The sequence below is a fragment of the Schistocerca americana genome, chromosome X (genome assembly GCF_021461395.2).
Source record: "Schistocerca americana isolate TAMUIC-IGC-003095 chromosome X, iqSchAmer2.1, whole genome shotgun sequence".
NCBI classification, from domain to species: domain Eukaryota; kingdom Metazoa; phylum Arthropoda; class Insecta; order Orthoptera; family Acrididae; genus Schistocerca; species Schistocerca americana.
Genome location: NC_060130.1, coordinates 346,961,826 through 346,986,930, shown reverse-complemented (window position 1 = coordinate 346,986,930; position 25,105 = coordinate 346,961,826). Strand labels below are relative to the sequence as shown.

Here is a 25,105-nt window from a genome sequence, read left to right as displayed (position 1 = left end):
TTACCGCTAAACTCACAGTCTGAAAGCAATTTCAACTTTGTTGCTAATTCATTAACAAATCTCAGAAAGAGAGCATTGCCAGCTGTGTAAGAGCCACTTCATGCCACTGCGATCTCACTTTTTCGCTATTCTCGAAAGAGTTATATAATATAATATTGAATCTATAGGTCGTTGTTATTGTACCTCTGCTTCCTGCGGTTGCTGCCTCTGGCGAAACCGGCACGAGCTACAGGCAGTGCGTCCGAATCGATATCGAACCGAACCGTTCCTTGCGCTGCAAGGTACGATCCAGTCGATTGGACTATACACGCCACAGTCGGTGCGAGCTGTCGCTGGCGAAACAGCGCATTTGCGCGGTGCATTCGCGTAAGGTAATTTCAGTTTTGCTAGTGGTAACCGTCATTTAAATAAAGGTAAGGCAAATAGTGTTGTGTCGTTCGTGGGTAAATACTTTTTTTCGTGTCAACTTCAGTACTAAACATCAGATTATATTGTTATGAAACAGACATAAACACACAGATTGGTTAGAAGGCAACAAAGCTTGTTAAACTCGATTTTTTTTAAACATAGGCTACGCGAAGCGTTACCATATGTGGGAGCCACGTTAACTGCTACAAAACAATTGTAGTACGAAGTGCATTAATTTGGTTTCCTTTCATGAATAGGGTTTTTGCGTATTATCCTCACCAGCACACATACCGATAACTGTTACAATGACGTGTTAACACTACTCCTAGAAAACTAATCCATGGAATTTTCATACTAGTTTTCCCAAAGATGGTAGGTGATTTCTCGTAGGATCTACCATTTTAGGATTTTTGTGAAACAATCTCCGACTCAAAATTGCATGTGATCCATTTGCGGTGCGCAGGGGTGGTCAACTTTGATGTGATCGATGATCTGCATCTGCTTATCATATCTACCATTTGGCGCATGGCGGAGGGTAGCTTTGTGGGGATGTCAACCAGCGAAATGTGGATGTGTCATAAACTTCAGTCTTTGACACCAGTAACATTTTTGTTCTTCCTCAAGGTGCGAGAGCATGTATATCCCCCCTGGAGTTACTTTCAGGGTTGCCAAGCTAGCGGAATTTCCGCAAAATTTGACGGATTTTACACACTGCCAGCAGGTGAAATTTTGCATTTAGCGGTCAACGGATATTTAAACGGATTTGTGGATTGATTTCTGCAACAATATTTTTCCGTTTAATTCAGTCTTTCCATTACACAATTTGAAATTATATTTAGCGTGCAAAATCCTAAACTGGCAACAATATGGCTCCAGCTAACTCGTAATAATCAAATTCGATGTAGTGTTTCCCCTACCTCAACACAACAGAACAGTCCTTTCCACTCTTAGTTCTTTGCTTTTAGCATTGCAATTAAAATTTACCGTGGACCGAAGTCGGCACAGTGCATTGAGTTGAATTGTTAATGTTTATGGTGCAGTTAATCGCGATGTAATCAGTGATTTTATTTCCTTTTTTATTGTTTGTCTCATCAAAATGTCGAATTAAAAGGACAAAAAACACACCCAAAAGTTTAGAAAAGAGTGGCTTAGCAACAGACAGTTGAAAGACTGCCTTCTTGAGATCCCCGCCGAACCTTCGAGTGTGCGATGTCGATTTTGCCAGTGCAGTTTAAATTCGCGTCCGTCGGATTTATTGAATCTTTCAAAAAGCATGTAAAAGCTGCGGCACGCTTTTCTTCACAGGGGCAGTTGAAACTAGATGCACATGTAGTTAGGCGGTCCAATGAAGTTTCTGCTGCAGAAGCTCATTATTTGGGGCTAAACATTGCGCAACAAGACCTGTGGATCACCTCTGCAGCCTTTCAAAAAGGTGTTCTATAGGTGCTGACCATGTCTTTCTGAAGCGTTTGCAAAGAAGCAAGTGTAGTGGTGTGATTAAAAACATTCTTTACCCACATTTCAAGACCAGTCTGAAAAAGGACATAGGAGGCGGATATTTCAGTGTACTTTTGGATGAATCTACAGACATTAGTGTCAGTAAATTGTTAGCTGTATGTGTGATATACTTTTCTGAGGCCCAAGGTCGCACTGTTTCCACATTCTTGGGAATGGTTGAGTTAGAGAAAGGCAATGCAGTGGCAGTAGCAAATGGTTTGAAATCTTTGCTCAACGAGTACTGCTTGAACATTCATTTAATGCACAGTGTGGGTACTGACAATGGAGCAGTTATGGTGGCCGTCAATAATGGTGTGTATCAGGATTTGAAAAGAGAAGTTCCTCATCTTGTCTTAATTCCTCATGTCTGCCATTCCGTGCGGCAGGCCGCAGCTGAAACTTTGCCCCGGAATTCGGAATTTTTGTTGTCAGAAACGTATTCATGGTTCTCCAAGTCTTCATCTCGTCAAATTGCTTATAGAAAGTTATTCAGTGCAATAAATGACGGAGCTAACCCATTGAAAACAGTTCAGAAGTCCAATACACTTTGGATGTCTATTTTAGAGGCTGTTTCTCGTGCTTTGTCTCAATGATTTGAACTAGAAACCCACTTTGAGACAACAGCGCTTCATGAGAAGTGTTATACTGCCTGAGTCCTCCATAATATGTACAGTGATGACGTAAACAAAATTTATCTTACTTTTTTGAAACCTTATTTGGAAGAATGTCAGTTTGTAAATAGGGAATTTCAGTCAAATTCTGCAGACCAATCACAGCTCCTAAACGCTGTTGTGTTTCTAAACAGTGGGCTCGTAAGGAGAATTGTACTAGGGTGTAGAGGCGATCTTTTAAGTGCATATGTTCGCAAATATAAGTCGCCAAGAATATACTTAGGTCATGAAGTCGAAGTCTTATTGCAGGATACGAATACTTCCAACAAAATTTCATCTGAGATTGAGACTGCTATACGGAAAAGATGTGAACATTTTCTTGTTTCCCTTGTTTCTGAGCTCCAACGCCGCTTGCCCCAAAAAGTAATAGTGTTGCGAAAAGTATCCTTAATTGCTGCAAGAGAATGCTCGAGAGTGATAAAAGAACCAATAGTATCGCTGGCTAAGGACTTGTCAGACAGCACAGTAACAAAAATTGATTTTCAGTGGTCCAAGCTCACCACTGTCCAATGGAAACAAATCAACAACATTGCGGCGTTCTGGAATGAAATTAGGTCATACTGAGATACCAGCGGTTTAAATCGTTTCCAAGAACTCTCAGATCTGGCTATTATGCCTTCGGTTTTACCATGGTCCAATGCAGAGGTGGAAAGGGCGTTTAGCTAACTAAATTTAATAAAAAACAGACTAACTACTATTATGGTGAACGCCATAATTACAATAAGAGCTGGTCTTAACCGTGTTGGTAAGTGCTGTCACGATTCACTGCTAGAGAAAGTTCTTAAAGAAATCGCCCACGTGAGACAGGATGGTTACCAATCCAAGTGCCTGCCAAATGTGTTTCTGTTGTACTCGTGATATTAATAAAGCAGTATAACTGTATTCCGTGGTATTAGAGTTTCATTAAGTACATTTCTCGCATGGAAGACTTGCACCTTCTACTGCTACTAATCATTTTCTTTCATGTTCCAGTTGCAAACAGAGCGAGGGAAAAACAACTATCTACATGCCTATGTACGAGCCCTAATTTGCCTTATCTTATCTACTTGGTCCTCACACGAAATGTACGTTGGCGGCAGTTTAATCGTCTGCAGCCAGCTTCAAATGCCGGTTCTCTAAATTTTCTCGATAGTGTTCCACGAAACGACGTCTTAAGTTTATGAAGCGTCTTTGTAATTACAAAGCTAGCAACCCGCCCATGAATTACTTCAGTGTCTTCCTTTAATCCGACCTGGTGGGTATCGCAAACACTCAAGCAATACTCAAGCATGGTTCATAACTACTGTTGTATACATAGTCTCATTTGCAGATGAACCACACATTCCCTAGATTCTCTGAGCAATAAACCAAAGTCGACCATTTGCATTCCCTACTACAATCGTTACGTGCTTGTCCCTTTTTATATCGCTTTGCACCATTATGCCTAGACATTTAATCGATGCGGCTATCAAGCGGCACACTTCTAATGCTGAATTTGAACTTTATGGGATTGTTTTTCTTACTCACCTGCATTAACTTAAATTTTTTTGCATTTAGAGCAAGCTCCCACTCATCACACCAACTACAAATTTTGTCTAAGTCATCTTGTATCCTATTACAGTCACTCAACAACAATACTTTCCCATACACCTCGTGATCAGCATGCATCTGCAGATTATTGATCCAGGTACAATTTATAACTGCTTACAATATATAATTATGAGCTGATGGACAATGCCTGACTAATGTTGATGGCACATGTTGTCCAACAGACAAAACAGTCAAATACCAATGATTATCTCTCAGTGAGAAACCTGGCAGCTGACAACACGTGCTAATGTGTGTAATGCATGGAAGTCAGCAGCAAGTCATAACATTGATTGACCATGTAATTGACAATGAATCTTTTGAATCAACTACACCTGTCAAAAATATATTGACATTCAATCAGATTGCAATGAATACATAAATCTAGTACAGAATAATGTCCCATAGATTTGTTAGAAAACCCAACTGAGGCATAATGCATCTACAGAGTATGTCTCCCCAAAACATTATTGCAAGTGATTTTTTTTAACCAGAATGTAACAAATACTCAACAGCCTTCAGTGTGAGATACTACAAGAATGGTGTGGTGGTTCATCGTGAAAAGCATTCAGAGAGCAAACTTTCCAAGATAAGTCACAAAATATTATATATATGAAGATGGTATCTGTTCTTTTGGACGTGTATACATAGTTAAAGCTCACCAGCCATTTGACCATCTTCTGTGCAGATGCACAAACAGTGCCCAAACTCTTAATGGGAATTGGCAGTAAAGCCGCGACTAATGAGTATGATGGGCAGGGTCTACATCTACATCCATACTCCACAAGCCGCCTGACGGTGTGTGGCGGAGGGTACCCTGAGTACCTCTATCGGTTCTCCCTTCTATTTCAGTCTCGTATTGTTCGTGGAAAGAAGGATTGTCGGTATGCTTCTGTGTGGGCTCTAATCTCTCTGATTTTATCCTCATGGTCTCTTCGCGAGATGTACGTAGGAGGGAGCAATATACTTCTTGACTCCTCGGTGAAGGTACGTTCTCGAAACTTCAACAAAAGCCCGTACCGAGGTACTGAGCGTCTCTCCTGCAGAGTCTTCCACTGGAGTTTATTTATCATCTCCGTAACGCTTTCGCGATTACTAAATTATCCTGTAACGAAGCGTGCTGCTCTCTGTTGGATCTTCTCTATCTCTTCTATCAACCCTATCTGGTACGGATCCCACACTGCTGAGCAGTATTCAAGCAGTGGGCGTACAAGCGTACTGTAACTTACTTCCTTTGTTTTCAGATTGCATTTCCTTAGGATTCTTCCAATGAATCTGTCTGGCATCTGCTTTACTGACAATCAACTTTATATGATCATTCCATTTTAAATCACTCCTAATGCTTACTTCCAGATAATTTATGGAATTAACTGCTTCCAGTTGCTGACCTGCTATTTTGTAGCTAAATGATAAGGGCTCTATCTTTCTATGTATTCGCATCACATTACACTTGTCTACATTGAGATTGAATTGCCATTCCCTGCACCATGCATCAATTCGCTGCAGATCCTCCTGCATTTCAGTACAATTTTCCACTATGAATATAGTGTGGGACAACAAGTTGTGAATGTGGGTCTCATGGGAGGCATGCCAGAGATGAGTCCCTGCAGTCCTTAGTGGCTCAGATGGATAGTGTGTCTGCCATGTAAGCAGGAGATCCAGGGCTCAAGTCCCGGTCGGGACACACATTTTAAACTGTCCCTGTTGACTTATATCAATGCCTGTATGCAGCTAAGGGTATTAATTTCATTTTGATTTTATACAAAATATTATCTCTACATACATCTCTTTTACTCAGAAAGGTAGCAAAATTTGATACAGCTGGACTAAAATGCATGCAGATTTCTTCAAAGAGTGCTAGTCCTGCACAGTATGCGTAACTTCTGTGCAGCTTGGAAGCTAGGTGAGGCTTGTTGAAGGAAATGAAGCTGTGAGGGGGTTAGTGAGTTGTGCTTGGACAGCCAAGTCAGTAAAGCACTTGCTTGCACGAGGACAGGGCCCAAGTTCCATTTCCAGTCCAGCACACACAGTTTTCATCTGCCAGTAACTCAACTGTCGGCTTACAGTGAGTGCAGTTGGTCTGACCTAATATGGTTGCCATGCCCTCAAGCATTATTACTGTATAAGTATATGCCAATTCCTGTGTGAATTAACTAATTTTTCCCATTATCCTGCAAATGAGCCAAAGGTTGCTTTTTGTTGCCACAACTGAATGTTGTGGTTGTTGAGTTAAATATGCTTGCATGTTGTTACTCCTCGATATTGAGGCAACGCTACTCCACATACTATTAATTTATCATATAGTCAGGTATCACTGCATTTTTACTTTTCATGAAGTTCACAAATTTATATTTCTGTGCAATTAGATCCACAGAAAACCTACAATGTCTTAATGGAGATTTGAACCTCAGTCTTCTGAATACTTAGCCACGGTGCCACCATGCTCGCAGAAAATTTTTTATATCTCCCTTTATCATTGATATCCGTGTCATATGATAACAGCCTAAAATTGAAAATGCTGTTATGCTCTAACTTGTTCATATGGAACACAAACAGCAGTTCACACTTCTTCGAGCCACATTAATAGGGGAAGAATGCCATGATAAATCACACAGCAGTGAAATCTTATTATTGCAAAACATTACTGGCATAAATCAGCATTCAATATTCCATGTGCAAGTAACATTGACTCACATAGTTCCATGGAAACTGAAAATTTATGTGTATAAACCATGTGAGCTGCTAACAGAATTAAGTAGATAAGTCTAGAAACCAGTAATTTGCAGTAGTATTTACATATAAATGACACAATAGTGTGAAATTATCTGAACTACTTAGAGGAGTAACTGTAGGGCCTACATAGTAAAACAAGTGTGTCATAAGGACTGCTTTCAACTTTGGTTCATTGTTTAGCCATGTGAAACTTGTGGTTTTTAAATAGGCGATATTAGAGCACTTGTAATAAAACTGCTACTGTCAATCAGGGTGACTTTTTACTTTTACGAATCACGGTATCTTAGTACCACTTATCACTTTTGTTTAAAATGGTTGCTGTTACACCTACTTGCATTACTTTTTACAAAAATTTACAGTTTTATACCTCTGTGCTTTCTAGGTCGTGTTTCAATTGTTCCTCCACCTTTTTACAAGTTCTCAGGCTTGTGATTATGCTTTAATTACACTGCCTGTGAAGAGAACCTCTGGTGATTTAAGCTGAACAATGTCAGATCTATACAAATATCCTGATATTACAAAGTAAACCTGCAGTACTGAATCAACACTGTTATTACTTCTTATTAACAGTATTACTTCTTATTAACACCTGATTTCCTCCTGGCATGATCGAAATTTACCCAGGGATTTAGATATAGGAAAAATACTATGTTTTTTAAGACTGGTCTAAAGTTACCCTACATGACAGTGTAACTTTGTAATAGCACAAAAAAAAAAAAAAAAAAAAAAAAAAAAACCTGATGGGGCATAGTCAGTGAACATTTTCACTTTCCTAAGCACTCAGTAACTGTAGATGTAAAATGTTATAATTTTCTGATGTTTAATTTATTTTTGTCCAGTATTTTCAGAAAATGTTACAAAGTTACTCCAGTGGACTGTACAGTTCGAGGAAAGCTAAAGGTTGCTGTGCTCGATTTCCAAAATAATCATTTGTGAAAGAATGTTACACACTAAATGTTACCAACAGTAAGTGTTTCGACCTATACCTTCACTGACAAACTGGAAGTCAAGAGTTCAAGGACAAGAGGGCAGATAATACAGCTACCGCTAACTCATATTGGTGCTACAAGACGTGTAACTTCAAAATTTCGCATGAATACATACCATTTTACATACTGTCTCTTCCCCAAGTGGAAATTGATTCAGTATTTCCTTCTCTGTTCAAAAGCAACTTTCCAGACATGTGAAGTCATTGCAATTGTGATGTGTGCTCCAAGCAACACATTCCGAATGTGCTTAATAAAACAGAAGAAAGTAACATTTTCTGTGCCTGGAAACTTGAATGACGCAGGAGATTGTCTATTCTAAGAGAAAATGTAACTAATTACCATTTTTATTAACCTTGTTTGATGTGTTATATTTGCTACTAATGCCATTGTTCAGAATGGGTTTCATTAATTGTTCTGCATTTTCATATATGCGCAGTAATGTGGGGGAAATATGTGCAGTAATGTGAAGGAAAGATCTGGGAAACCTCATAGATGATTTGGTAGTGCCTCATGGACCAAGAAGAGAAGCAGTAACCATATTCTGCTTCACTATTACTGGTGAATATTTGGCCACCCATCTAAATAAGATCTCCAGAATGTGTTCTGTGTCACAAGATTGGTTCCATCATGAACAAAAAGCATGTAAAAGAGTGTACAATTAATACAGACTTAAAACAACATTGTATTAGGAAGCAAGCAGCCAAATGACAATAAGTCAAGTGCCAGAAGATTAAGATGATAGTAATACTCTTGAAGTGGTTAGAATGAGATTGGCAAAATAACTCATTAGTCAAAAAAAGTGAGACTAGTTATTGACCTCTTTTGTGGACAAAGTTGACTTAAATTCTCCCACAAAAATTTGAACACTGATACAAATCATAAATTTATTCCTTTATAAATGACATGGAACTTTATCCCTTACTAAATAGCTGAGAACAAAATCAACTCATCGTAACTTCTCAACTAGAACCAATTTTTAAAGAGTATGTGAACATATGCCCCAAAACTACCTTGCTAAAGTAACTGAGTCACTTATGTTAGCTCAGATAATAGCTATTTTAATGAATGTAATATATTCTTCAGCAGTCAGTTTAGTTTCCTATATGGCTGTAAAAATACTACTACTGCTGCTGTCTTTTGCATTGTCACAGTCCAGAATAATGATACAGTTGTCTTTTGTACTCTGGTCTCTTAGTAAGTAGGCATATGTTTATCATATTCTTCCTACAAACCATGAAATTTATTTGTCTATTCAAAAGATCTTGAGCTATAATTAAATCTTAAGGATGCAGTTCATCTGAGTTAAAAATAGATTTACTTGTTCAAAGGTAGTAGTGCTGGTATGCAGACTGTCTCTGGACCTTTCCTTTTTCATATTTGTAATTACTATGATGATTTACATGACTCTGTATGAATCAGTGTGGTATCTGTTATGCACATGGCGCAATACTGCTTAATACATACTCAAACAAAGTGTAGTTAACAAAAGTGATTTTTCACTCCCTGGAAAAATATGAATAATTTTTAAAACTTCCTTACTATTATAGCTGTGTGCCAAACAAGGACTCAAACCCACACCATAGCTTCTTGTGAGCAGTGACCTACAGACGTCTATCATATCCACATCGCAGCTACAAATCTGCCATTACTTCTCTCTTCCCTTACTCGCTGGACTGGTAAGACTGAGAAGAATAAGGCAGGAAAAAGTTTAGTCATGACTCAGTGTCATCTACAGAATGAACCTTTCACTCTGGAGTGCTCATGCAGTTTTTGAAATTTCCTGACTGATTAAAACTGTGTACCTCATCAGGAGTCACACCCACAGCTTGAGAGATTTAAGAGGATGAATGTATACTGTGAGTTTTGACTGGATATCTCAGTTGGTAAGAGCATTGCCCACTGAAAGCTAGGGTCCAGATTCAAATCCTGCTCCATCACACATATTTAAATTTTCAGAATGTTTCACAACATTCTTCCACAAGTGTAAGATTCATCACAAAAACAGTCCATAGGCTGTGCCTAAACTTTGATCCATCATTTCCTTTCTCCCAGGGCTGCTATAGCTCTTGATTAAAAGTTGTTAGAGGTTGGAACTATGTTGTGGGTTTGTACACAGGATGCATGGGATCATGTGGCCAATATTAATCACGCTATGTTTCACTCTCCCCCCATTCATCCCATGAAAACACTAGATTCAGTAACAAACTGGATTGCAACAAATCAGAAAATCTTTTAGAGATTCACAGAGATTCAAAAGTACACTGAGATGAACATGCTAATTGTACTGCAAGGGAATAGCATGAATGTGCTGTTAAATGTAGAAACTGGTAAATGCAGCAACTAGTGACTACCTAAGTATGACGTATCTGCACTTTGATCTTCCAGTCACATATTTATAATGGTATAATGTTGTAGACATATTCTCTTTACTTCAGTTACATTCAGAAAATACAAGAAAATGTGGTCAGAATAACATGAAATGTTAATTCTAAGAAACACTGTCTTATCCTTTTTATTAAGGTGAAGACTGAAAGATAATTCTGGCTATAATTTCTGATCTGGTTTTACCATTTTCCATGTTCTTTATGTAAGGATCAAAATTTGTTCTCCTTCTGCTGTGTTACAATTTTATTTCCAGTGAAATCACTCTTCTGTGACTCACCCATATATCTTTTTGAAAGTCAGATATCAGTTGCTTCTCAGTCCCATATAAGATACCTGCAATTATCAAAGTCATACTAAACTACACCATTCACTACACCTCGTGTTTTACACTCTAATAAATTTTGAGCCTTCATATCTAGGTGACTGCATATAATTATGAGACCTCTAGTAGAATCTAATATATTTGAGCATGAAGAAAGATATATTAAAATGGAAGTAACTGTAAATAATACTTAAGAGTAAGACACAATTTAACCACTGCATCTCAAATGTCAGAAATAGACAAAAATTTGTTCACTGATTTCAGGCATGTGCTTCTTTCATAACATTACATAGGTAATTAGGGGCCAAATACACAATAGTTCTCTGCGATGTAGAGGTCAAAGACATACATTTAACTGAATTTAAGTTTAATCCAAAGAACTGACTTAACATTGCTCGGACTACCATATTACAGTGCTAAACCAAAATATTAATTTCAAGAGTTCCTCTGAAGATGCTCTTCAAAAGCATAGAAAGAATTGCCCATCAGAAAGTTCTTTAATTCAGTCTTAAACTCCACCACATTATCAGCATGACATTTAATGTTCTCTGACAGGTTGCTGAACAAGTGTGTAACCACCATGTATCTGTCTCCTTTCCATAATGTTACTCCTTCGAAGTCTGCAGACTTTACATTATTAATGTCTGCTGAATGTACTATATGTAATTTGTAACGTGACGATAGGGGCCGACTAACTGAAAATTTTACAGCATGTCTACGTATCAGTTGGCTCCACGACGCCCTTTCAACATTGAACAGGTGATAAAAATTCTCCATGAGGTCATGGAGACCCACCTATCCACAGTAAAGTATGAGCCTGCTGCCTGTCCACAGCTCTGTGCCCACATCACAAGGAATGTCAGGGAGAAAGTGAAGGCCATGAATTTTGACAGGTAATTACATTCTTGAAAGTTATTACACATTATCTTAAGCTTAACTGAGCATCTTAGGTGTTCACAGATCAAGTAGAGAAATCACAGCTATGCATTGATTGAGTGGGTGGATGATAAGTAATACAACAGGCAAATCTTTAAAGAAAGAGCACTTCAGAAGGATATGTATTGCACCAGTGCAAAGATTCAATAATTTTAATTTTTCATATTATTTCACAAACTGTTTACTGTGTAACATTTGAAATCTGCAAATGTTAGGTGGCATGACCATGCTCAACAGAGGGGTAAATCCTGAGGGTGAAGAAATTTTTGTTAGCTGATTTTGATTGGCAAAAGAATAAGAGGTGGAGGCATATAGTTCATGTTCGCTGCATTGTACTGCAGTACACCATATAAATTTCTTAAGCTCTCTGCAGAGGCTCTTGGAATGTGTGCAGAGGGCACTTGCTGGTGGTCCAGTTTTCAACTAGTGTTCTTTTGTGGCTGTGTAAGAGGAGCAGACTTTCCTATGGTACTGAGATGTTTCTTCTCCAATCACCTCGATTGACTAATGTGGTTCATTTTATTTGGTCCTGTTTGATTACATTATGTAGAATTTGCATACTTGTAATACTGTATACTACAAGCCAGCTTACTCCAGTGTCTTGATATTTAGCCTACAAATTAAAAACAAAAAATTGGAAAATATGATAACTAGCAAAGTTATGTAGTTTTATTTGTTGCTACACATTCAGGTCTAAAAGTTTTTTAGACATTATCTCCATAGGTGACTGTAGGACATATGTACAATACATTGCTTTATATAGGACACATGTACAATACTTCGCTTCATAATTATCTGCAGTTTTACACTAGGTCTTAATGTTATTTACAGATATCCTTTGACAATGATGCCTACAACTGGTATATACATATCATAGAACATATAACTTCTTTATATACTCGTCTAAAATGCAAAATTCTTGTGACACTAAATAATCACTGGGAATTTTCTATGAGGTCTGCACACTTGTACTGCCCAATAGACATGTCAACAAAAATTTTATTAGGTTAACACTAGAGTATCAAGGACCTTTTTCACTAACTCTCAAACTGTGTATCATATTTCTCAGCTGGTTTGGATTTTTAAACTCCAATTCTGCAAAATGCAATGTACTTCTCTTTCTGTTTACCCAAACATGTTTCGATACCTTCTGTGTCCGTCAGTTTATTACTGTAAAATATCATACAACGTTAATGTTTGTTTTTCTATTTTAGACTTAAACACAATTAAATGTGCATTTATTTATTTTGTTTCCATTGCCCCCTGGATTTACATTACTTCTGAAAACTGAATTTTGAGTGGTTGGCTTGTTTCTATGCTTGTTGTTATCACTTCACAACATGTCATCAGCTTGTCTTTACTTCAAGTGGCATGTAAATGGCACAGGAAGTTCTTTTTTCCACCCAATACTGTCCCATACTCCTAAATTATTTACATTATACAATAACTTTCCATTACCGCATTGACAGAGAAGCTAGTCTGTTCTAAATATATAGATTGAAAATTAGTTTTCTGTCATTTGACCCATGTTTTAGGGTCTGCTAAAATTGTTACAAAACTCATAGTGTAGCCTTCATACCATATAAACTTGATTTTGAGCATATGATACAGTTAAAGCTGGTTGAGAGTTTGAATTAAGCTTAAAGCTGTAGCAACCATATGCTGTTAAAATGTAAAGCTGAGGAGAAACCTGTGAAAAATTTTCTATTTAAGACTTCATCTAAATAATGAAAGGAGCAGAGGTAACAACTCACCATGTAATTGAGCTATTGAGTCATCAGTAGGTGCATAAAGACGCGAACATTGCTAAGTGTTTGGATAGTGTTCTTCTTTGTAGTTACACACACACACACACACACACACACACACACACACACACACCTGTGTGGCTTGGCTACTTTGTACAGGCACTGCAGCTCAACTGGGTTGAGGGGCTAGATCAGGTGGCTTGGGTAAGGCCAGAAGAAAATTTAGGCGGGGGAGAGAATTCTGAGAGAGAGCTGGGAGTGAGATGCAGCAACACTGCAGGATAGGAATGTGGCACTAGAGAGCTCATTGTTGTGCAGGCAGGGGGAGTTGTGTGTCACACACAGTGACATGTATAAGTGGACTGGGAGCGTGTGATAGAACAGAGGAAGAGAGACATTAGTAACAGTAGAGTTCTAGTGTATAATGAGTGAAGTGCAAGTGATGGTGGGTATGAGGCAACCAAAAATTTGGAGAATTCTACCCTGTGTAATGACTTCTGTTCATGTACTACACCAGTTGTTGGTATGACTCTATCTGTTGTACAGAACTGAATGTAGTGTCTTTTGTCAAAATGAAGAGAAATGTCACTATCATGTAACCACTTAATAATTATTTGAAAAGCCTCATTAACAATTTCTTCTGTTGCTTTTTCTCTAATGAGATTTATTATAGCACTAGTATCGTCTGGAAAAAGCACCAATTCTGGTTGAGAAATGTTAAGTGGAGAGTCATTCACATATACAGGGTGATTTAAAGGTCATGTCCCATCTGATAAAGTTTACATTGGTGATTTGAGTCTTGGCCCATAGGACAAAGTCATAATTAGTGGAGGGAGCAAAAATACAAAGAGACGAATGTGTGCTACAGATATGCTTTATTTATACATGATGATCTGAAACTTAAAAGTACAATGCAGCTTCCATCCCTGGTCAGCTGCTCACACATACCTCTAATGCACAAGGTGTTAAAATTGAACAGCCGTTCTGCAAATGACACATCTGGCAGACACTGCCGGTGACCGTAATGTTGCTGTTGGTATTTCTGTACGGGCTCTGGTGATTGCCCTGCAGATCAATTAATGTTTGTGGTATGTTAGTGTATGTTGTGGTCTTGAGGTGCCCCCAAAGGAAAAAGTCTGACACCAAGTCTGGTGACCTAGGCGGCATTTCACTGGACACCATGTACCAATCCAGTGCCTGGGAAAAACCTCATCCAGGAATCAGTAGATGTTTAACCTGAAATGTGGAGATGGCCATCCTACTGAGAGAAAAACATACATACATATTTGTTTGATTCGAGAGGCAGATCATCCAAATAGGGTAGTAATGTTTGCTCAAGATGATGTAACATGTAAAGCATGCAGCATTGAGTGTTCCGTTAGAAAATATGGGACAAATGAGAATATCCCCATGTATGTTACACCACACATGTAACCAAGGTTTCAACACAGGCTCCAGCATAGCAAACCAAGGGGTAGCCTATGAGTGACAGCAAGATGTGGATTGTTGTTTGTCCAATAGATAGTGTTATGTCTATTCACCCTCTCATTCAGATGGAAACTAGCATTGCCAGGGAAGAGGTCCATTAATGTGCACATGTTTCTTCAACCTTTTACAGAATTACCTGTCAGTATCTTTATCATGGAGTTCTTCGACAAAGTGGATTCAATAGTGATAGAAATGATTAGAGGACAATATCCTGGACATGGAGGCTTGGCTGACCCTGCATTCCTGTGCCACTTTCTTTGATGACCGAGTTGGATTCGCTATTAAATTAACTAGTGCAACTGCTAATTGTGTACCCTTGTTGCTGTGTGTGGTCCTCCAGGAGGTCCTTCATTGTGAACATTGCCCATAGACTTGAACCATTCCATTAAAAGTTCAATGATTGTGTGATTAGACTTGTCAGTTTTGATGTCACCTGTGGTATCTTGCTGCTGCCTCCCTTCGTCTCATGCCTGCTGTGTGGATGAGAACCATTTCTGCCTTCTCCTGATGTGTGTACCTTGTTGTGTGATAATAATAATAATAATAATAATAATAAAGATTTTATTGTCTTTAGGCCATTACAGCAATTGACAATGTCAAATGAAGTTACAATTTATAATACAGTGTGATAAGGTATTGACTACTGAAATATTTTAGCTTATATTACAATAAATGTACAGTGGGTCATCTGTTGGATTACTGCATTTTACAGTTGAAGAATTCATTGATATCATAGAACGGGTGGGCAATAAACCATTCATGCAGTCTTTCTTTGAATGTATGTTCAGGAAGATCCTGTATGGCATGTGGCAGCTTATTAAATAGCTTGTGCCCTGTGACTTCATAGCTATTGATTTTGATAGTCTGTGGTAAGGCGTGTATATGTGTTTGATGCTTCTTGTGTTGTAACAATGTACATTTTCTCTACGTTTCACATCTTGTAGGTTCTTCTTCGTAAAGATTAAGACATTGTATATATAGAGGTTTATTACAGTCATAATTTTTTGTTTAGTAAATAAAGGTTTGCAGTGAGCCTTATGTGAAGAATTTGTAATTATCCTAATGGCTTTCTTCTGCAATAATAGGATGTCATGTATATGACTGCAGTTACCCCACAAGATAATGCCATAGGATATTATACTCTGGAAAAATGCAAAATAAGATGATCTGATGTATGTTTCAGGTACACAATTTCTGAGTTGTCTTAATAAATAAATTACCCTAGATAGTTTACTACTAATATAGTTTACATGTTGGCCCCAGGATAACTTTTCGTCTAAATAAACTCCCAGGAATTTAACAGAACTAGGGTCATCAGATAGTGGCTTGTCTCTTAGAGTGAAGATTATCTGCTGAGTTTTATTTTCATTTAGCAGGAAACTATTTGCTCTGAACCAATATGCTGCATGAGTGAGTGTATTTTCAGCACAGGTTTTAAGATCATTAAGACTGTTACTGCTATGGAGAAAAGTCGTATCATCTGCATACAATACAGTGGTGGATCTAATAAACGAGGGGAGGTCATTGATCATTATCAGAAACAGGAAGGGCCCCAGTACAGATCCCTGAGGCACACCTACTTTAACATTTTCTATGTTTGACATTTCCTTACCAACACAAACTGCCTGTTTACGGTTGTTGAGATAAGCTTTTAATAGTCTGAGACTGTTTTCTTTGATGCCGTAGAATTCTAGTTTCTCTAGTAGTGGCATGTGCTCAACACAGTCGAAGGCCTTGCTTAGGTCGCAGAATGAGACCTGAGCAAAGCCTTTGTTCTCAAAAACTTTGAGGATGTAACTGACTACCGTGTTGATTGCATCAATGGTCGACAGATTCTTCCTAAACCCGTATTGTGTAGCATTAATTATTCCTAGATTCTCAAAATGAGATGATAATTGTTGATACATGATGCATTCTATTACCTTGGAGAATGTGGGTACTATTGAAATAGGCCTGTAGCTAGATGGAGAGTCTTTATCTCCCTTTTTGTATACTGGGACGATCCTAGACAGTTTTAACTCATCAGGAAAATATCCCTCAAGTAAGCACTTGTTTATGCAATGGGTTAAGGGGTAGAGAATGCAGTCACACACTTTTTTTTAGCAGGTTGGATGATATGCCATATATATATAAGCTATCAGGTGATTTCAGTTGTTTTATGACCCCTTGTACATATCTAGGCGATACTTCGGAGAGGGTTACCATGCTTGTATTTAGTGACTGTCTACCCCAATTTTGGGAGAGTAACTCTGATGGACTAATGTCTGGTTTGATAATTGCGTCTCCTATTTCTTTCACTGAATTAATAAAAAACTCATTGAGTGTTTGTGGTGGGATATTAATTTTGTCTTTTTTAGTATCTCTGGCAGCACTGTTAATTACTTTCCAAGCAGTTTTGCATTTATTGGTGGAATTATGTATGCTGTTGGCATTGTAGGTTTTTTTGGCTTGCAGGATGGCTTTTTTGTATTCATTCCTGCATCCCACATAGGCTGATTTGGCACAGTCAGACTTCATACTATTGTATATGTTGTACAGTAACAAAACTTGTTTCTTTAGATCTGTCAGCTGTTTAGTGTACCATATATTTTGTCTGTTTTGAGATCTGGATTTGTGGCTGCTGTCCATTATTTTGATTTTCTTTATGGGAATACTATGGTTAAATAGGGTCAAGAATGCATTAAAAAATCTATCAAATATTATTTTGGCTGGCAGATCATTACTTGATGTGTAATGTCCATCGACACTACAATGGCCAAACCAGTCTCTGTCAGCAAGGGAATTATGAAATGTGTTAATTTTATCCTCAGTTATGGGTCTGGTAATCACAACTGTTGGGACAGGTCTGTTTGCATTGCTCCTATTTAGGGGAATTTTACTTGCATAATTTAGAGATACGGAGTCATGGTCAGAGAATGGGAACACTACAACTTCGCATGTGTTTTCAGTGGTCTTGAAGTTTACAAAGATGTTATCTAAATATGCTTTGTTTCTTGTGGGCCTGTTATTAACATGATGTAAATTGTATTGTCTTAGCAAGTTTTCCAGATCTGCAACACTACCCTTACATTTAGTAACATCAAAATCAGCATTCAAATCACCTGCTATTGCAATATCATAATGTAGCCGTTTAATATTACTTAATTCACTCAATAGCATGTCCATTTTTTCTAAAAATATGTTAATGCTTCCCTTTGGTGATCTGTACATGGATACTACTATTAGCTTATGACTATTAATGATTATACCCGTAACTTCAAAGTGCTGTTCATCACACAAGGAATTTAGGTCTAGTTTGGTTATTGTACAATTGAGTGACTGGTTGGAATAAATTGCCACACCACCTCTAATGTGCTTTTTCCTACAGTAGCTATTTACTATACTAAAATTGTCAAATTTGGCAACTGCAAGTTCATTCTCATTCGCCCAGTGTTCACTCAGACAAAAAATATCAAACTGGTTATCAAGTCCAAACTCATTTATGATAAGTTCTTTATCTTTCAGTCCTTGAACGTTAAGGTAACATATTTTAAGATCCATGCTCTTATTGCTAACACACTGAACACTATGGTGATTGGTTTTCAAACGTTTTCAGGGCTTATCTTTTGGATTTCTGCCTCTTGTTGCCTTTTACTAAAAAATTGTTCACTTGGAGTGGTAGCACATCTACTGTTGTATACCTACTCTTCCCTCCTTGTGATGATATTGTAGATGAAGCTGCTACTAGAGGAATTTATGTAACTGCTGTTATGGTGTCTGGAGGCACTGTTGTGGCATCTGGTGACTGAGGAGATAAGGTGGTTGCTTCTTCTTCTGCTGCTGTTGAATCTTGCTGGTGAAGTGTGATAGGTACTGCTGCTGCTGCTGCTGCTGCTGTAGGCATTGTTGTGGCAACTGGTGACAGTGGAGATTTGGATGTTGCTTCATCTTCTGCTGCTGTTGAATCCTGTTGATGAAGTGTGGTAGGTATTGCTGCTGCAGCATTTGTTATGTGTGTAGGTACAATTGCTGCTTCCACCTCTACTTCTACTGCTGCAATAGAAGTAACTATTTCTTCAGGCTCTGCTTGCGTCAAGCAAGGAACTGGAAGAGCAGCAATTACTTCTTGGTTGTCAGATGCTTTCAGTATCATGCTGATGTTTTGGCACAGAATCTTCTTGCCTCTGTTATTAAGGTGCATGCCATGTCTCGTGTAACAGTCTCTTTGCAAGGAGTCCATACTTATAAAATAAGCATTTTGGTAGGCCCTGCAAATCTTTGAGTATTGCCTGTTTGCTTTTATGATTTCCACGTTCACACATGACCATTCCGAAAGGTCATGCCTATGTGGAATTCCGACTACAAAAACTGATTTCTCTCCTGTTGAATTTAGTATTGCTTTAAGGTTTCGTGTTGCACTCTGGAGGTCGTTTTTATATACATTATTGGCTCCTGCTATGACGACAATATGACGATCATTTTCAGTTTCTATGTTTCTAACGAGTTCTTGGATGGGTGCACCTGGTTTGACAATACTAGTTGCTTGTATACAATGACTGTAACGTAGTATTTTTGCGATCTCACGTCCATGGCTATCAGAGAATATTTTCACTTTGAGTTTGTCTTCACGTTTATTGCGGAAGTTTCTGCTCATGTGCTTGTCACTATATAGATTCGGCGTGTTGTTGTCGTCACAGTTTTCCGTGGATTCCACATTCACTACACTGCAGAACAGCACCACATGATGCAGCTATGGTAACTGGTGTCTATTTAATATTCTTCTGTCAAACTATTTTCATCAGTGGCCTTACAGACAACTGACCATTTGATACTGCACATTGCATGCAACTAATCATTTCAGCGATGTAGTGGTGGTGGGCCATTCCTCCATTAATACCAAACGTGTGCTATTACACATGACTTTTGAAACACCCTGTGAAAGCGATAGGACTTGACCCAAAATTGAATCTTGTGGGACTCCTTTTGTGATTTCTCCCCAGTCACTAAAATTGTCTCTCTTTTCTACATTGTTTGAATTATTCAACACAGCTTTTTGCATTCTGTTTAAGTATGACTCAAACCAGTTGTGTGTAAAGCCACCAGTTCCAAAAAACTTAAATTTTTCTAAGAGAGTAATATGATGTACGTAATCAAATATCTTGGAAATATCACAAAAAATGCCAACTGGTGATGTTTTATTACTTAAGGCTTGTAACATTTTCTGAGTGAATGTAGGGAAGATTTCAGTACCTGGCAGATGATGTACGTAGAAACAGATGATGTTTCTTGGTTGGTCTTTCAATCTAGTGACCAATTTTAGAATCATATGAAGGAACATACACAAGACAGTGCCGTAATCAGCTTCCAGCATTTTCTACTGCTTTTGCTGCTGTGAGAAATGAGGTTGTGCCTTGTGAAGCATTTATAAATATTATGAGCTCTACATATTTAAGTGCTGCATAATTTATTAAAGCTATTTTGAGGATATTGCTAATTATTAAGTTACAGAGTTTTATGGTGTGTAAAATTCTGTTTTTTAAACTAGTTAATAATGTATGAACAATTAAGCCATACTTCATTATCCGTGTACCATCTTGTACCTTGAAACAGAAGATCTCTATACCTTAGCGCACAAGACATTTGCAAATTAGCTGAGTTCTGTCTCCAAAATGGAATTTTGTGTTAGTTGTTATTAGCTTCCATTTCAAAATGTTTTAACTTTTAACTCATTTTCGATAATACTTCTTCTTAATTTGATTTCAGTTACTGATTATTGGTATGTAGTAAATTAATAATGAAACTCACAGACTATTAAATATAATACTGACAAGATATCTCGACTGCAACACTTTTCAACTTGAATAGAATATTTGGCCCTAGGTATATGACTATTTTGTGCCTTGACACAGGTTTTCACATTTGGAAAAATCTTACATTTCCAGAGTTATATTTGTAATTTCAGAAAAAAGAGTGCACCACACATAAAGTGAATGCTGTAATTTTAAAATGGAATAAGAACATATATTAAACTTTTATTACAGGGCAGGGATGTAGTGTTCACCTTAGTGTTGAATCTGTCCATGGTGTTAAACACAAATGACTTGAGGACGTACTAGGTGATAGAGCTAGAATTCTGTGATAAATGAACAACAGACTGCACAAAGATCGCGAACTGATGATATACACTCCTGGAAATGGGAAAGAGAACACATTGACACCGGTGTGTCAGACCCACCATACTTGCTCCGGACACTGCGAGAGGGCTGTACAAGCAATGATCACATGCACGGCGCAGCGGACACACCAGGAACCGCGGTGTTGGCCGTCGAATGGCGCTAGCTGCGCAGCATTTGTGCACCGCCGCCGTCAGTGTCAGCCAGTTTGCCGTGGCATACGGAGCTCCATCGCAGTCTTTAACACTGGTAGCATGCCGCGACAGCGTGGACGTGAGCCATATGTGCAGTTGGCGGACTTTGAGCGAGGGCGTATAGTGGGCATGCGGGAGGCCGGGTGGACGTACCGCCGAATTGCTCAACACGTGGGGCGTGAGGTCTCCACAGTACATCGATGTTGTCGCCAGTGGTCGGCGGAAGGTGCACGTGCCTGTCGACGCATGGATGCACGCCAAGACCGTAGGATCCTACGCAGTGCCGTAGGGGACTGCACCGCCACTTCCCAGCAAATTAGGGACACTGTTGCTCCTGGGGTATCGGCGAGGACCATTCGCAACCGTCTCCATGAAGCTGGGCTACGGTCCCGCACACCGTTAGGCCGTCTTCCGCTCACGCCCCAACATCGTGCAGCCCACCTCCAGTGGTGTCGCGACAGGCGTGAATGGAGGGACGAATGGAGACGTGTCGTCTTCAGCGATGAGAGTCGCTTCTGCCTTGGTGCCAATGATGGTCGTATGCGTGTTTGGCGCCGTGCAGGTGAGCGCCACAATCAGGACTGCATACGACCGAGGCACACAGGGCCAACACCCGGCATCATGGTGTGGGGAGCGATCTCCTACACTGGCCGTACACCACCGGTGATCGTCGAGGGGACACTGAATAGTGCACGGTACATCCAAACCGTCATCAAACTCATCGTTCTACCATTCCTAAACCGGCAAGGGAACTTGCTGTTCCAACAGGACAATGCACGTCCGCATGTATCCCGTGCCACCCAACGTGCTCTAGAAGGTGTAAGTCAACTACCCTGGCCAGCAAGATCTCCGGATCTGTCCCCCATTGAGCATGTTTGGGACTGGATGAAGCGTCGACTCACGCGGTCTGCACGTCCAGCACGAACGCTGGTCCAACTGAGGCGCCAGGTGGAAATGGCATGGCAAGCCGTTCCACAGGACTACATCCAGCATCTCTACGATCGTCTCCAAGGGAGAATAGCAGCCTGCATTGCTGCGAAAGGTGGATATACACTGTACTAGTGCCGACATTGTGCATGCTCTGTTGCCTGTGTCTATGTGCCTGTGGTTCTGTCAGTGTGATCATGTGAATGTGTCAATAAAGTTTCCCCTTCCTGGGACAATGAATTCACGGTGTTCTTATTTCAATTTCCAGGAGTGTAGATAACTTATGGGTGAAGGATAATTTTAATACTTGCACTGAATTCCTCCAAAATATGATGTCATGAAGACAATACCATGAAATTACACAAAGCAAATAAGCTTTTATGTTTCAGTATCAGTGATAATGGAGATTATTATTCAAGTGAAGACCAGAGCATTCAGTTTCTGTATACAATTTTGATGAAAGCCTTTCATCTGTCATTATTCTTAGCAGTTTAAAATGTTTTTACCATTAATAACTTTAGAATATTTCTAATAAAATTGTGATACATAATTATTTGCAGAGTAGAAACCGTTAACAGCTAAGTTTCTCATCATTTAAATTACTTTTTTTAAGCTTTATGAGATTAGTTAAATTTGAAACTGTCCATATACAAATACAAAATGGAATTAAATTTCTTGGCCTAACTGACAAAATATTATACACAATTGTTTTAATCCCACCAGATGTGTTAATGGATCATACAATGTAATTATTTGTATGTCTGGTGAGGCAGTGTGGAACTCTACATCTGGCAGTGCCAGGTCACCTGACAAAATACCCACATATGACTTAAGGACTGCTGCAGACAGCCATGGCCTCTTTTGTCAACCAGTGGATATTTACAACAGAATTTCCAGCATATGTATTGATGATAACCCTGTGCTACATGGTTTCCTCCTTCACTGTGATGTGGACTTTGTTGTTATCTACCAGTAGCATTTGGCAAATGCATAGATTTGCTTGACTGCCTAATGCAGGACTGTCTTCACTCATTATTCAACTGACTGTGGTGCTTTCAGTGTACGAACTGATGGTATATGGAAGCACCAAGAGTGTGACTTATATCAGAGTGTTTCCCAGTCAAACCTACAAACAATGTTCTCCACCACTGACATTTGAGTTATTCATCGAACATTCAGATTACTGTACTGACTGTGTGGTATCCACCTCAAGAAGTCTTTTGTTTTGTGTATTCCCAGAAGAGTAGGGAACTATTACTTTCTGTGCCTTAAATGTGAATCAGGTGCACTCAATAAAATATTTGTTGTCAAAGAAGCAGACTTACAATAACAATACGTGTTCAATGTTAACAAACATCCATTTATGCATTCACTGTGTTTTTTGAAGATAAAAACTCCAGGTGTTTTTTTAAAATAAATACTCCAGTTTTACAAAGGAAAACCATTTCTTTTCCCCTGGTGTCAACCTTCTCCAATGCTCCAGTCCATCTTGGATAATTTTAACTTAAGGCAAAAGGTAATGTATTAAACATTGTCTTTTTTATAGCCTGATGTATCATCACATGCTTGTGGTCACAAGAAACTCTTTAAAACACTATTTCCAGCAGACACTATTAGTGAAAGTGGGAAAACATGCATTTTCCCTATTTCCTAGAATTTTACTAAATGAAAAGAGAGTTTACCTGCAAATTATGCAGCTACATTAAAATACCTGTCTAGAAAAAAATGTTTAAGTGCATTAAGATGCATCCATAACAAAGATCTGAACTTTTTGCCTCATTACAGTTGTATTTATAACATTTTAATACTGTACTTACAGGAGTTCATTTAGCGAACAGTCTGATTACAAATACTGCAGCACATTGTTTTACTTTAAACTCAAATACTGTTTTATTACAAAAAATTTCTACTTGCCAATATTTTTATAATGTGTTGCTTGTGTGCTGTAATATGACCTTTTTGTTGGTAACATTTAAATGCATTAATTAGCAGGGGTGGCTAAAGACCAAAGTGAAACAAGCCATCTTTTGAGTGCCAGTCTGAGTGGGGCACCAGAGGCATTCAAGTGCAAAATTTGTATGTAGCACGTGTCACAATTAGTACCAAAAACTGGCACGGGTGTAAGTGTATGAGGGAAAATGGGAGGGGGGGGGGAGGGGGAGAGGCACTAAATGATAAGTCACTCATGTGGAAAAATGTTCTGGAACCAGACCTGTTAGTCAGTATATGTTCTAAGGAATTCATTTTACGTTTTAAATGATAATGTATGCTTCATTTCCAATTGCTTATAAATATGGTAATGAATAATGTATATTTCATTTCCACTTACTTATAAATATGGTAATGAATTTGTATTCTACTCACTTTTAAGTAATTTGTTCACAGGTATAAAATAGTTGTAACATGCAGCATCTTCCAAAAGGAAAATCAAGGCCTGCATGTTGGACTTCGATGCTTATGGGATCCACAGCATGACAACTATGTTTCTGAATCATATGAAACAACACAGTTCATTGCTTTGACATGTGTGTATGGCATCTACCATGATTAATGCTTTCCATAGCTGTGGAAGTGATGAGCAGTAAGATACCATTAATGGAAGCAAACTATAACATCAAATGAATGTGCAAAAGTTTACTGGATGTGATATTCAATTCTCTCCATAATGGGAATAAAAGGCTGTAACAATTATGTTAATATATTGATAGGAGATTACATTTTGCAAGGGACTTGTATAAAAAGGCTGCCAAAAAGACTGTTATGTAGTTTTTTAAACCTTCAGAATTAAAATAATTTTTAAGAAACTTTTTTCTTGCAGTTTACTTCCTGACAAAGCTAACTGTCATCCCAGCACCACCATCCCTACATCAGAGAGAGGGGGTGAGGATAGACCACCTACATTCTGGTGTTGTTAGAAGTTGAACACTTATCATGGGCCACATGAGTAAATGTTCACTGAACTAACTCTTGAGTTGCTTCAAGAATACAAAGAGATCTTCCCATTTATCTATGCTGCTCATAACATGCAGCCAACAGTATATTTGTAGTTATGTTCTATGGAGCTGTGAGTCTGGAACTGTTGGATTGGG

At 38.6% G+C, this 25,105-nt stretch overlaps 1 protein-coding gene across 1 annotated transcript; it reads left to right on the top strand.

Moving 5' to 3' along the window:
* The first annotated feature begins 324 nt into the window (after nucleotides 1-324).
* On the top strand, nucleotides 325-24,738 carry LOC124556844 (dynein light chain Tctex-type 5-B-like). The gene is made up of 3 exons (XM_047130862.1): nucleotides 325-413; nucleotides 11,282-11,464; nucleotides 24,402-24,738. The coding sequence occupies exons 2-3, from the start codon at nucleotides 11,283-11,285 to the stop codon at nucleotides 24,565-24,567; spliced, it is 348 nt and encodes a 115-aa protein (XP_046986818.1). The 5' UTR covers nucleotides 325-413; nucleotide 11,282; the 3' UTR covers nucleotides 24,568-24,738.
* The last annotated feature ends 367 nt before the right edge of the window (nucleotides 24,739-25,105 follow it).

Coding starts and splice junctions, on each gene's coding strand:
- LOC124556844 (XM_047130862.1), top strand. CDS start 11,283: ATGTCTACGTATCAGTTGGCTCCACGACGCCCTTTCAACATTGAACAG. Junction 11,465..24,401: donor AAGGCCATGAATTTTGACAG/GTAATTACATTC, acceptor ATTTGTTCACAG/GTATAAAATAGTTGTAACAT.